This window comes from Ascaphus truei, chromosome 3 (genome assembly GCF_040206685.1).
Source record: "Ascaphus truei isolate aAscTru1 chromosome 3, aAscTru1.hap1, whole genome shotgun sequence".
Classification (NCBI taxonomy): Eukaryota; Metazoa; Chordata; class Amphibia; order Anura; family Ascaphidae; genus Ascaphus; species Ascaphus truei.
Window position 1 is genome coordinate 275348553 of NC_134485.1, and position 14508 is coordinate 275363060.

Genomic DNA, 14508 nt, shown 5'->3' on the forward strand with positions numbered 1-14508 from the left:
GTATTTTACAGGAGAGACCCCTATAACAAACCGTAGGCGGAAGAGAACATTTACATTTAAAACATATGTATTTAGTTTGCATTTGGGGGTGGAAAAAAAGGAGGTTGATTTTTGTCATGGGAGACCAGGTTTATCAACACCTTTTTATACCGGGATCATATGATTGAGCAAAACAAGGAGGTAAAAGAAATTGTAATTTATTTCAGGAAAAGACATACAAACAATGTAACACAATTTGCAGGGTTAACACACTTACTGGGAACAGGGCTAACGAATAAACTTGTCCTTTAAACGAAATTCACAAAAATGACCTCTGTAGGAGCCCTTTCCAATGACCGGGAGGTACTCACGAAAGTCCTGGAACTGATTTTGGCATGCAATGCCAGACACGACCGCTACGTTCTCAAAAAGCGGGACTTAGATTTTCTCAATCAAAATCTTTGAAGCCGGCTTGTGTCTATTCAGCACAGAGCATCTTTGAATTTGAGTTTGGCGCTTGGAATCTGCACTCCAGATTGGCTGCAATGCTCCTTATGGGTTTCAGAGTTCCATTCACAAACCTCTACAGGCTATCAGCGCGTGGGAGTTCTCCTGCCAGCCAATCACCGATTTGCCGGTATTGTAAAGCCGGGTGGGCACCTTTTTTCATTCTGCAAAGGGGCATGTGCCAACCTGGCACCTCTGCCTCTTTGCATACTGAGCCCTCTGTGGCTCCAGGCTCCACAGAGTCTGGGTTCTGACAAATGGTGGCTGGATAGTCCTTTGTTAGCCCAGGATGCGGGTACTCAGCAGAACTGCAGTACTCCTCCTGTTATAACACCTTGGCATCCCTGAGACTTTCAAGTATGGACCCCGAACAGACCGATAGACACCAAGCTTCGTAGCCATCTGGTCCCTCGGAATCCATGACTTGGAAATTCCACAGTTCATTCACAGGTTATCAGTACATATACCTATAAAGTATAACTCTCTAATAAAATATACTGTCCGGTATTTTGTGTGATCAAAGTGTGTAAGTCCCGTTCTGGTGTCAGGGATGGAGTAAGGGGATATACTGTCTACACTCACTAGCCTCATCCTTGCCACACTCTAGAAATGACTTTTAAACTTTTTACACACACAAACCACTCACAGTTTTATCATATAGCTGGAGCATCCCCTGAACCCCATACCAGGTTCAGGGTACCTGGGCATGTATCTGGGCACTCCCCCTTTTATACTAGGGCTCCCGTGTATGGTTGCAGGTATACATTAACCCCTTTATGCCATGTTTACCTTGTCTGGATTATGCTGCAGCAGGAATCCTGCCGGTGTCGCATGAACGTTTTAAGTGTCCAAGTTTGCCCGGATCAAACTTTTGGGGTATCCCATAATTCCGGAACCCCGATACATACAGTAGACACATTCTTTGAAGACTTTCTCTGGCAAACTCACCTTGAAACTTAAAGCCTAGAAATCTCCTGGTCCCAGCACCCCAGGAAAGGCAAAACACAGAAAAATCTTTAATGTCGCAAAATTTGCACACAGTCACAGTAATGCATTTCTGACATCTGGGTCCAAGAGCTGACACTTTAGGACCTCACCACACGGATTAGGTGTACCCAAGTGGGCTGAACCTTTATTAGAGAGCCTGGGTACCCCTTCACCTGACCATTTTGCACTGATTAGATCTGTGTTCACGATTTTTTTGTACTTAGTTAGAAAATAACCTAAATGTAATGTGCATATTTAATTGCATAAGACTACTGAGTTCAATGCCAAAAAGTGTAAAATAATAAAGTTGGATTATATATATCTGGCACTCCAATTGCAAAAATATGGTTTGGTGCATGTTCTGCAGACATAAATATATATAATACCCTATTTCCTCGATTCTAAGACGCACCTTTTTTCCGATTTTCACATGTCTAAAATCGGGGTGCGTCTTAGAATCAATGTATTAAAAAAAATGTTTTTTAAGTGTCTACAATACTAATTCCCTCTTTTCACTTACCAGGTTTCAGGAGAGGTCCCATGTCAGCAGAGAACAAAGCAGACGGCGGCAGGAGAGGTCCCACATCTGCAGATGGTTGAAGATGGACAGCGGCGGGAATGTGGCTATAGCACAGGTCCCAAGTCTACAGGTAAATGAAGATAAGAAGACAGCGGGTGGGTGTGCGGTGGCGGAGGCAGGAGATCATAATAGCAGTAGAGCTGAGCCGCAGCAGAGCGGCATAGGGGAACGGCTTGGGAGGTGCACACTGTAACTGGATGTTGACCGGTGTCTGACTTCCGGTTACAGTGTGCACCTCCCAAGCCATTCCTCTATGCCGCTCTGCTCCTGCTCAGCTCTCCTGCTATTATGATCTCCTGCTTCCGCCGCCACCGCACTCCGTCTTCTTATCTTCATTCACCTGCAGACTTGGGACCTTTGCTCCCTCCCGCCGCACTCCTGCCCGCTGCCCATCTTCCACCATCGGCAGGCGTGGGACCTCTCCTGCCACCTCCGTCCGCTTCATCCTCTGCTGACATGGGACCTCTCCTGAAACATGGTAAGTGAAAAAGTAATTTTTCTCGATTATAAGGTCCAAATCGATGGTTCATCTTACAATCGATGGCGTCTTACAATCGAGGAAATACGGTATATATAAAAGAAAAAAAGGGACAGTGCGGGCTCCATAGTGTAAAGGGTTTAAGGTTTTAATATCACAAGCTAAAATCAGGTCACTTACAACAATTCAGTAATTGTTACTGAATTGTTGTAAGTGACCTGATTTTAGCTTGTGATATTAAAACCTGAAACCCTTTACACTATGGAACCCGTGCTGTCCCTTTTTGTCTTTTAGAAGTATTGAGGAAGGTGGTTGATCCTGTGGATAGCTGCTTGGAAGTTCCCGTGTCTTTATTGTTATTTTCAAGGTTTTTATTTTATTTTTCGGTTGCATCCTTCCCTCCCCCTTTTTTTCCTATTGTGTCTATTTCCCCACCCTGTCCCAATTTTCCTTGTTTTATTTGTTGTTTGTATGTTGGTGTAATGTTTGTTTGTTATTGGCACAATCTACAGTTATTATAGCAGGGACTATATCTGTCCCTAATATTGATTGTTCTATTTTATTTAATCTATATTTAATAATTGGCGCTGCAATCTTTTGTTTTGTTTATATAGAGATAGATATATATATATATATATATATATATATATATATATATATATATATATATATATATATATATATATACACACATATATATATAGATAGATAGATAGATATAGATATGTGGATATGTAGATAGTTACTGTATATATAGATTCCACCATTAAAAAACTGTGCAGCTACTGACTTGGTTTTTATTTTATTTTTTAAATCTGATTGCCCTGTCCCCTGGCCACCAGACCAGCCCTCTCCTGAGAAGTAGTGGTGCCACTTTATTGATCATTGGCAAGACCTAAAGCTTGGAGGTGGGGGGGGGGGGGGGGGGCGCTTTCAAATACATAAAGAGTTACAAGTGTAAAATAATGCATTTGGATTATATATTTTGTGACAGTCATAGACTCTATACATTAGCAGGAGGTGGCAGTATGCCTGCTTTCCAGTGCACGAGGAGTTCACCCAGCTGATTAAGCAGTCCACAGGTGATCCTAATTAGTAAGCTCACCTGCTTTTAAAAAGAGGAAGAGGAAATGCCTCTGGGGCAGCAGTCTCCCTCAGACACTGAGAGAGGACAGAGGAGAGCTGACAGACAGACAGACAGACCCAGGCTCCATAGACTTATGCTGTCCCAATGGTATAAAGCTCCCAGGTAAGGAGCCAAGTGGTATTACCAAATATTGTTGGTCTGGTCTAGCTTAGCTAACCAGCTGGGTAGATAGGCTTAACCTAGTTTAGTTAGCTTCCCTAACGGGGATAGGTTTTTATTTGTTTTGTTTTACTTAAAGGGACAGAGCACCCATTGTTTTTGTTATACTTATGGACAAAAAAAACCCACCAGCATATTATTTCACCGGAAGAACTGTTTTGCCTCCTCACTAACCACAGTCATCCTGCCACAAGTGGTGTGAGAGTGGGATGCCGAACACCCTGTAAAAAGGACGGAACTGCACATTGCGACTGGTGAATCCTGTGCGGACTGTTACTGCAGTATGGAGGACATTTTGAAGGCCCTACTACACAGCACCGCTGTTCAGCAGGAACACACTGCGGCACAACGTGAGACAAACCAGATACTTGCAGCCCAGCTTGACGTTATCGCGGAAACAGAGGGGGGATGGTTCAACGCCTGGCCCAGATTACTATGGACTCGACCAATGCAGCCAAGGTGCGGCCCATCCAGGCGAACCTATACCTGCAGAAAATGACGCCGCAAGATGACGCCGTAGAGGGTTACCTCCGGTCCTTTAAGCGAATCGCTTCCCGGGAAAGTTGGGCACGCTTCAAATGGACTGGGATTATCGCACCCTTTCTATTAGGGGAAGCCCAAAAAGCATATTGTGACCTCGACGAAGAAGCCGCGGCAGATTATGACCGTCTAAAAAGCAAAATCCTTGCAAGGATTGGAGTGACTCCCGCAGTCTGTGCGCAAAGGTTCTATACATGGAGATACCAGGAACAGAAATCACCTAGATCCCAGTTATGGGATTTGATTCATCTGGCGACCAAGTGGCTAAAACCAGAAGCATATAGCCCAATCCAGATCCTTGAGATGGTGGTGTTCGACCGCTTCATTCGAGCATTACCCCAGGACCTTCGACATTGGGTGGGGCAAGGAGATCCCCTCACTTATGATGCCATGGTAGGCGCAGTGGAACGTTTTCTAGCCACTCGTGAACTGTCACGCGCTATGTCCTCTCACACAAACTAAAACCTGAGGCCCAGCAAAAAATTGTTTGTACCCAGTTCATTAGTAAGGAAGGTCCTAGAGCTAGCGCATTCTCACTTATTGGGGGGGTCATCTTGGAGTAGAGAAAATATAGAAAAGAATCCTAAAAAGATTTTACTGGACAGGGATATTTAATGCAGTAAAAAGGTTCTGTGCCTCCTGCCCAGAGTGTAAGTTGACAGCCCCCCGACCAAGCTTGAGGGCCCCGTTAATTTCTATGCCTATTATTGAGATCCCATTTGAGAAGATTACTATGGATTTAGTGGGTCCCTTGGAGAAATCTGCCAAGGGTCATCAATACATTCTAGTAATTCTAGATTATGCCACTCGCTATCCAGAGGTGGTGCCTTTACGTAATACTTCCTCCAAAGCCATAGCTAAGGAATTGTTACAAGTATTCTCCCGACACGGGATACCGAAGGAAATTTTGACAGATCAGGGCACCCTGTTTATGTCTAAGCTTATGCGAGAATTATGCATAGAGCTAAAAATAAAGTCCATAAGAACTTCTGTTTACCATCCGCAAACGGACAGACTGGTAGAAAGATTTAATGAAACTCTTAAGATGATGTTGAGGAAGGTGGTGCTAGTGATGGGAAGAACTGTTACTCCGTGTTGCCTTATCTCTTGTTTGCTTTCCGAGAAGTACCACAGGCCTCTACAGGGTTTTCCCTGTTTGAACTTCTGTATGGGAGACGCCAAAGAGGGATTATGGATAGCCTCAAAGAAGAGTGGGAGCAACAAGCTGTTCCAGGGAAGAATATCATCCAATTTGTAGAAGATTTAAAAGAACGCATTGCTCATGTTACTCTAATAGTCAGACAACATTTAGAAGAGGCACAGGGAGACCAACAGAACCTTTACAACAGGCATGCTTCGGTTTGCGGTTTCCGACCAGGGGACCGAGTAATGGTGCTTGTTCCCACAGCCGAAAGCAAGCTGTTATCACATTGGCAAGGGCCATATGAAGTCCTACAACAGGTCGGCCCGGTAAATTATAAAATACGACAGCCAGATCGGAGGAAGGTATAGCAAATCTATCACATAAATCTATTAAAATCCTGGAAGGATAGAGAGGTTTGTCTGATGGTGGTAGCTAACAAATCTGGGAAAGTGGTTGATCCACTAGTTCGAATATCGTCAGAACTCACTCCTGAGCAATATGGAGAAGCTGTAGATTTGATAAATAGGAACAGAGGCGTATTTTCCAGCATACAAGGGAAAACTAGGGTGGTTTTCCATGATATTGTCACCAAGCCAGAATAGCCATTAAGATAAGACCTTATAGGATCCCAGAAGCCAGAGGAGGGGCTATTCAGTCAGAGGTAAATAAGATGCTAAACATAGGGGCAATTGAGGAGTCTATTGTCAATGGTCCAGCCCTATTGTCTTGGTACCTAAGCCTGATGGGTCATTGCGGTTTTGTAATGACTTTAGAAAAGTCAATGAAGTCTCGAAGTTTGACGCCTATCCTATGCTCCGGGTAGATGAGTTAATTGAGAGGTTGGCGAGGGACCGTTTTCTAACCACTTTAGATCTTGCAAAGGGTTATTGGCAAATCCCGTTAACAGAGTTAGCAAAAGAGAAAACAGCCTTCTCCACACCTGATGGCCTCTTCCAGTATACCGTTTTGCCCTTTTGGCATTCATGGGCCGCCTGCAACCTTTCAAAGGTTGATGAATAAACTGTTACAGCCGCACTCAAACTATGCTTCCGCATACTTAGATGATGTGGTCCAGATTGGGACTCACATCTACAAAAGGTTGAGGCAGTGTTGAGAACCTTGTGGGAAGCGGGTCTCACAACCAACCTAGCTAAATGTTCAGTCGGCTTGGCAGAAGCAAAATATCTGGGCTATGTTTTGGGAAGGGGGGCTGTAAAACCCCAGCACAATAAAGTAGAAGCCATTGAGAATTGGCCCCGTCCCCTTAGAAAAAAACAGATTAGGACATTTCTAGGCATTGTGGGTTACTACAGGCGATTTATACCCCATTTTGCAACCTGGGCTGCACAGCTTTCAGACTTAGTAAAAACAAGGGCACGCGATGTGGTAAAATGGAACAGTGGTGTAGAGACCGCGTTTTTAGGTCTTTTACACTCATTACAGACCATGCACCCTTACAGTGGATGCATAGAAACATAGAAAAGAATTCTAGGGTTACCCGCTGGTTTCTGTCATTGCAACCCTTCAATTTCAGAGTGTAGCATAGGCCAGGCATACTGCATGGTAATGCGGACGCACTTTCTAGGGTGCCCAGTCTCGGTGCACGGGCCGCTCCACGCGGTAATGTTACGCTGAGGAGGGGGATATGTGACAGAGTCATAGACTGTATACATTAGCAGGAGGTGGCTGTATGCCTGCTTTCCAGTACACAAGGAGTTAACCCAGCTGATTAAGCAGTCCACAGGTGATCCTAATTGAGTAAGCTCATCTGCTTTTAAAAAGAGGAAGAGGAACTGCCTCTGAGGCAGCAGTCTCCCTCAGACACTGAGAGAGGACAGAGGAGAGCTGACAGAGGAGAGCTGACAGACAGACCCAGGCTCCACAGACTTATGCTGTCCTAATGGAATAAACTCCCAGGTAAGGAGCCAAGTGGTATTACCAGATATTGTTTGTCTGGTCTAGCTTAGCCAACGAGCCGGGTTAACTTAACCTAGTTTAGTTATCTTCCCTAACGGGGATAGGTTTTTGTTTGTTTTGCTTTACTTAAAGGGACAGAGCACCCATTGTTTTTGTTATACTTTTGGACAAATAAATCCACCAGCATATTATTTCACTGGAAGATTTGTGTTGTCTCCTCACTAACCACGGTCATCCTTCCACTATATATATATATATATATATATATACATATATATATATATATATATATATATATATATATATATATATATATATAGTGGAAGGATACAAATAGTGGAAGGACACAAATACAACTGTATGCTCATCTGCATGTCTTAGGCAGGTCTGCAACCCCGCCTTTCCCCATTATCATCCAGCATACAGCACTTCCACTGCAGCAAGGGATTCTGGGAAATGACATGCAAATGAGCACACAGTGTCACCTTTTGCCTCAAAAACCATTTTTAACATGGTTCCCTATAGGCTTAAGCTTGCTGCATGGTCACAGCTTTGAGCACAGCCAGGGTTAAGGTGCATACCCAGAAAACCACCCACAGACAGCTGTTTCGACAAAAGTAAAAAAAACTGTGACGAACACGGCGGTGCAGTGCATTTATACGTATGCACCGCACCACAGACATGACATATCATACACACATTATCTCTAACTTTATTGCACAGAAAAACTTTTGGGGCGGGGGAGTAAGGGGGAGGTGGGGAGGGGGGTGTTTAGTCCTCCTCCTCAGGGCCGTCAAAGATAGAATAGTCCTTGAGCAGGCTGTGGAGCAGCCTGCGACAGTTCTGTACCGACATCCTCTTCTTCCCCTTGATCAAACGTTCCCTGGCGAATAGTAAAAGTCCTTGAAACAGCACATTAGACGCCAACCGGCTTCGATTGCGTCCTCTGTGTATGTTCCTGTGAAAAGTCCGTGGAACACCGAATAGTACGTGACGCACTTCCTCGGTATACAATCCTTTAAGTCAGTGTCCAGCGCGCGCAGCAAGGCCTGCGCAAAGGGGCAGTTCCAGAAGAGGTGTATGATGCTTTCCTCCACTGGGTTGCACCTGGGGCAGTGCCTCACGAGGCTGAGTTTACTCTGGTACTTGTCCGCATTCACAGGGAGTCCCCCGTGTATGGCCTGCCAAGCAATGTCTTTGTGTTTGTTCATTAGTCTTTTCGATGCCACATTCCTCCACACCGTTCCAAAGGTGTTGGGGTGGAGACCTGGGACCGATTCCATGATGTCTTTAGCCCTGATCATTTTGTAGATGACCTTGGGCTTCCACACGTCTGGTTTTACTCCCTCCAGATTGTTCTGCCTCACAAACTTCTTCACGTCCTTGTAGAACCAGGGCGTGCGCCAGCTGTAAGGGATGGAGCTGTCCCACTTGTCCCACTTGTCCCACCCCAGTGCTCTCCAGAGCGGCAGGAGTAGGAGGCGGGACATGGAGTAGCCAGAGGAGTCTTTGTCGCAGTCTCTCAGGGTGATCCGCACGCAGTTGCTTACAAAGAAGGCGCGCAGCATAGTGGGGATGTCGGGGATTCCTCTACCCCCCTTGTGCGGCTCTTTGTACATCACCTCACGCTTTCCCCTCTCAAACTTGGCCCCCCAGACAAAGCGGAACACTGCCATGGAGATCTCCTGGCAGGTTCTGGTCGAAGGCGGGTATGCCTGGGCCACGTACTGCAGGACAGGGAGGATCTCGTTCAGCAGTACCAGCTTTTTCCCCTCAATGGTGAGGGGTCTGAGGCGCCACAATCCGATCTTCTGCTTCACCTTGTTCAGCCTCTCGTTCCAGCTCTTCAGGGCAGCGGCCTCGCTCCCCACACCAAACCAGACTCCAAGGATTTGAATGAGGCCTGCTCTGATGGGGAAGGGGAGGGGGTCGGCAGTCAGGTTCCAAAGCCCAAATAGCTTGGTCTCTGACTTCCCGCAGTTGACTTTTGCTCCTGAAGCTTTCCCGAAATCCTCGCACGTCTGGACCAGCGTCTTCACCGACCGGCTATCTGCGCAGAAGATGGTGACGTCATCCATGTAGAGCGAGCACTTCACTTCGCGTCTCTGGGGTCCTGGCACGACGATCCCTCTGATCTCTGTGTCTCGTCTGATGCACTGGGTGAAGAGCTCTATACAACAGACAAAAAGGAGAGGTGAAAGAGGGCAGCCCTGCCTAACCCCTGAGAGGACAGGGAAGGGGTTAGTCTTCCATCCGTTCACGATCGCCACACTGCAAATGTCAAGGTACATCAGGTTAACATAAGAACAGAACATCTCCCCCATCCCATACTCACGCAGCACCCTGCCCATGAAATCATGGGAGACACGGGCAAAGACCATCTCCTGATCAAGGGTGACCAGGGCCGCGTGTACACGGCAGTCTTTGATGTAGTGGACTGCGTCTCTGATTAGGGCGAGACTGTCTGCGATCCTGCATCCGGGGATGCCGCACGTCTGGTCTGGGTGGATGATCTGGCTGATGACCTTCTTCAGTCTGTTCGCTAGGACTTTTGCTAGGATCTTGTAGTCCGCGTTCAGGAGGGAGATGGGACGCCAGTTCTTGAGGTCGCACCTCTCCCCCTTCCGTTTGTACAAGAGCGTCAGCATTCCTTCCCTCAGCGTTGGGGGCATCCTACCTTCTGCTTCCATTTCCCTGTAAAGCTCGAGCAGGTCCGGGCCGATCAGGTCCCACAGCTTCGTGTATAACTAAGCTGGGATACCATCTCCGCCCGGCGTCCTACCCGTCTTAAAGGATTTGGTTGCAGCGTGGAGCTCCTCCAGCGTCAGGGGGGCGTTCATGGCTGCTTTTCCTGCCGGGTCGATGGTGTTTGTAATCCCTGACAGGAATTTGTCAGCCTGGTCTCGGTCTGATGCTTTTGGGGAGTAGAGGTCTTCATAGAAATCTTTCACGAATCCCATGACTTCCTCCTTCCCCTGCTGCACGTTGCCATCTTTGTCTCGCAGCTCCCTCAGGGGCGTGTGGGCAGAGTGGAGTTTCTTGAAGAAGAAGGCATTGCATTTCTCCCCCCTCTCAAGGTTCTCCACCTTGGAACGGAAGATGATTCGTCTGGATTCCTCCTCAAAGTGCTTTTGCAGGCTCTCCTTGGTTTCCTCCAGGTCGTCATCCACGTTCCATCCGCAGCGTTTAATGTCATGCAGGGACTGCAGCTTGCGCTGCAGGACCTCGAACTCCCCCTTCCTCTCACACGCCAGGCGTCTGCCCTTTGCCTGCAGGATGCAGCGGATCCTTATCTTCGTGAATTCCCACCACTCTGCAGTGCTGGGGAAACAGGCCTTTTCTTCTTTCCATGCTGTGTATGCTGTTCTCAGCTCCTCCATGATCTCCTCCCTTTCCAGCAGTGCACAGTTCAGCTTCCAGGATCCTGGCCCTTGGGGGGAAACCTCCTCCCAGGCGCCCCTGGAGATGAATGGCTCTGGGGTCAGAGAAATGTACTGCAACCATGGAGTGCTGTCTGTGCTGTACCTGCTTGGTGGTCAACAGGAAGTCAATCCGAGAATGCACGGAACCATTTGGGTGGCACCAAGAGTAGTTTGCGGCGCCTGCTCCCATAGATCCCACCACGTCCTTCAGGGATGCCTCCCCAATCATCGCCGTGAGTAGCCTGGACGTCACATCTATCTTTGATGATTTGCTGGGGGGCACGCGCCCCCCCACCTCAATCGTGCAGTTGAAATCCCCACCCATCACCACTGCCCTGGAGGTTGCGAGCCAAGGGCGAAGGTGCTGGAAAAGTTCCAAGCGCTCATTTCTCCGGGGTGCGGCGTACACATTGATGAGCCTAATCGGCTCCCCTGCCCACGAACCGTCTACGACCAGTAGTCTGCCGCAGACGAGTTCATGGACAGAATCAACAGTGCAACATCCCCCCCGGATCAAAATGGCTACACCCGCGTTCCTGCACCCGTTCCCCCCAGACCAGTAGGAGGGGCCGTGAGACCACTGCCCGCTCAGGTGCCTGTAGGACCGAGAAAAAGGTAAGGCACATTCCTGTAGCATATACACATCACATTTCTGTAAAGAAAGGAATGTTAGTACTCTGGCACGTCTCATCCGCTCTCTTATGCTCCTTACGTTAATGGAGAAAATGTTAAAAGACGCCATTAGTTTGGGAATAAAGGGTTAGATGGACATGCAGTGATACTAGTTACCATCCTCGCTGGCGTGGGTGGTCCTGCTGATCTCCTCGCACAGCTGGGCCTGCAGATCCATGGTTTGCCCAAGGTTGTCATCGAGGAGGAGGGTCTCTGCTGCCTCTCGCTAGGTGGCTGTTCTAAAATGGCCGCCTGCTCCTCTGCAATGGCTGCCTCCTGCATCTCCGCTTCCCCCTCCTCCTCCTCCAGGTCGCTTTCAAGGTCGCTGTCAGCGTCGCTGGAAGTGGGTGAGTCGCCGATTTGCATTTGGGCCCTCTTCTGCTCCAGCCCCTGGTGCGGGCTTTCCGTCTCAGGGGCTCGCCTCTTTATTCCCTGCTTCTCCATTCCAGTCCGGGCTCTGGGGGCGGCATCTGCAGCAAGGGGGGAAGGGGGAAGGGGTGCAACAGCCTCGGGGCTGGGGAGAGGTGTTACAGGGGGAGGGGCTGCAGCCTCATGGAGGGTGGGGGGAGCTGCAGTGGGGGGGTGGGAGGAGGGGGCAAGGGGTGGTGGGTGGAGGGGGGAGTTTGGGTGGGAAGGGGGGGTGGGGGTTGCAGCAGCAGTGGGTGTGGGAGGGAGTGTTGCTGCAGGGGTGGGGGTGGAAAGGGGTGGGATGGGGGCTGCTACTGAAGGGGCAGCGGGCTCAGGAGCCGCAGCAGGCGCTGCTTGGGTGGCCTCCTTTTGTCCTTGCTCCTGATACTTACCACCTTTTGCCTTTACGGGTTGGTTTGCAGGGGGCTTCTTGGGTGCCTTCTGGGTTGCTGTCAGGGGGGCGCCCGGTGTCGCGCCTTTCGCCGCGGCCTCTGCGTAGCTCCTGACCCTCAGCTGGCAGTCCCGGAACATGTGGGTTGTCTCCCTGCACAGGTCGCAGGTTTTCATGCGGGGACAATCCTTTGTTTCGTGGCCAGTGTTTTTTGCAGTTTCTGCAGGCTTTCAGGGTGCACTGTTTCCACTGATGCCCCAGGTTCCCGCAATTACCGCAGGTCTGGGGCTGATCAGGGTAAAAGATCCTCCCTGGGCTGCCCGCGAGTGAAATACTGGGAGGGAGGTGGTGCAGCTGGTCCGTCGCTTCTGAATCTGGCCACAAGCGAACGACCATGCTCCACTTTCCCACCCAGTACCCCAACTTGTCCTTGATCCTGCTTGGCTCCCTCACCACGGTGCAAGAGCGCCGCAGAAAGGTAGCGATATCCTTTCCAGGGATATGGGGGTTCCTCACCGTCACAGTGATCCTCTTCTCGTCCCTCTGGATAGGGCAGTTCACGTCGAACTGGGAGAAGGGGACCTCCTGTTTCAGGGTCTGGAAAGCCTCCCAGTACCTCCTGCAGGCTCCCACCGTGGTGAAGGTGACAAAAAACAGGCCACCCCTGAGGTCCTGGATGCTCAGGATCTCGTCCGGAGTAAAGCCTGCTTTGCTCACCAGCTCCTTGGCAAAGGTCTCAGCGTCCAATAGAGGGCGCTGTCTGTCGACCTCCCTCAGCTGCATCACCACCGTCTGCCTCATCCAGGGTTCCAAGCGGGGGATCCTCCTGTTGCTGCTGCTCCCAGCTCCAGGGTTGGAGCTGGGGCCGCCGCTGCTGGTGCTGGCAGTGGGGGTGAGGCCGCTGGGGGTGGCAACATTGCCTGAGCCGCTGGAGCTGGTTGCCGCTGGGCCTCTTCCGTCCGTCTCCTGGCTGCTGGGGACCGTCTCCGGGGGTGCCATGTGCTTCTCCTTCGTCTTCTTCTTCTTCTCCTTGTGCAGGGTGGTCCCGGTGGGTATCCATGGCGACCTCCATCCTCTTGATCTTAGCCAAAAGACCACCCACAGACAGCTGTTTCGACCTTAATGGGTCTCATCAGTGTGGGGTTGATTTTAACTGGGTATGCAAAGAGGCTATGGGATAAGCTATACCATAATACTGAGTTAAGTTATGGTGAGTAAAAAAAGTGACAAAAACTCTCCACAGGAAAGCAAATATGCAAATACAACTGTATGCTCATCTGCATGTCTTAGGCAGGTCTGCAACCCCGCCTTTCCCCATTATCACCCAGCATACAGCACTTCCACTGCAGCAAGGGATTCTGGGAAATGACATGCAAATGAGCACACAGTATATATATATATATATATATACACACACAGAAACCAGATCTCATGGTGTGTATATTATTAAATTAAATAATTGTGTGCTATCATAGGTAAACCAGATTCATAAATAGGAGGAATATATGAATATGCAGATGGATTAAATAAAGTGCCAATATTGCCAGCAAATGTTGATTGGCAATAGGCTGAGGAAATGCTAATAACCGAGAGAAAGGTTCTTCCAGGAATAACCTAATACCAAAGCACATGTGTAGAAAAATAGGAAAAGCGCACACTCTTAATGCGTGTGTGGAGGTTTATAACAATTTATTAAAAATAGGACAATCTCTTATCAATGTTCACAATGGGTGAATCACAGCTTGATCTGTTGTTATACTGTTATCTCTTTAATTACGTATATTTTGATGTATTTTATATCTGCTAGTGGACATAGGTTGTCCTATTTTTAATATTGTTATACACCTTCACACCCGTCACTCCTTCTCCCTGTTGCCACAGGTATCTCTCTATAGCAAAAGGTCAATTTCTACTACCTGTGGGAGGTGACATTTCTGTACATATTTTCGGTGCGATCTGAAAAATTACAGCTTAATAAGTAACCTATTAAAAAATTAATTTTTCATGTTTGTGTCTCTTGCATAGAAAATGTACAAATTGCGTGCTATTATACAGATAGAACCATGTGACACAAAGAGAAAAAAACGTCATTGCACGGCTTGAACATGTCATATTCATAAATGCACTTATCAGAGTTTAATGATTAGGCCTGTGAGAAACTTATCTTTGTTAGGAGT

The 14508-nt window shown here is 48.3% G+C and overlaps 2 protein-coding genes across 3 annotated transcripts in view; one reads left to right on the forward strand and one right to left on the reverse strand.

Annotated features, from left to right (window-relative positions):
- ABCC4 (ATP binding cassette subfamily C member 4 (PEL blood group)) overlaps positions 1 to 14508 on the forward strand; it is a 356776-nt gene that overhangs the window by 243925 nt on the left and 98343 nt on the right. The window lies entirely within an intron of this gene.
- On the reverse strand, positions 6 to 13132 carry LOC142490582 (zinc finger CCHC domain-containing protein 3-like). Its single transcript, XM_075592996.1, is given in 4 exon segments — positions 6 to 20; positions 2394 to 2521; positions 12333 to 12537; positions 12539 to 13132. Coding segments are annotated over 4 exon segments (942 nt in total).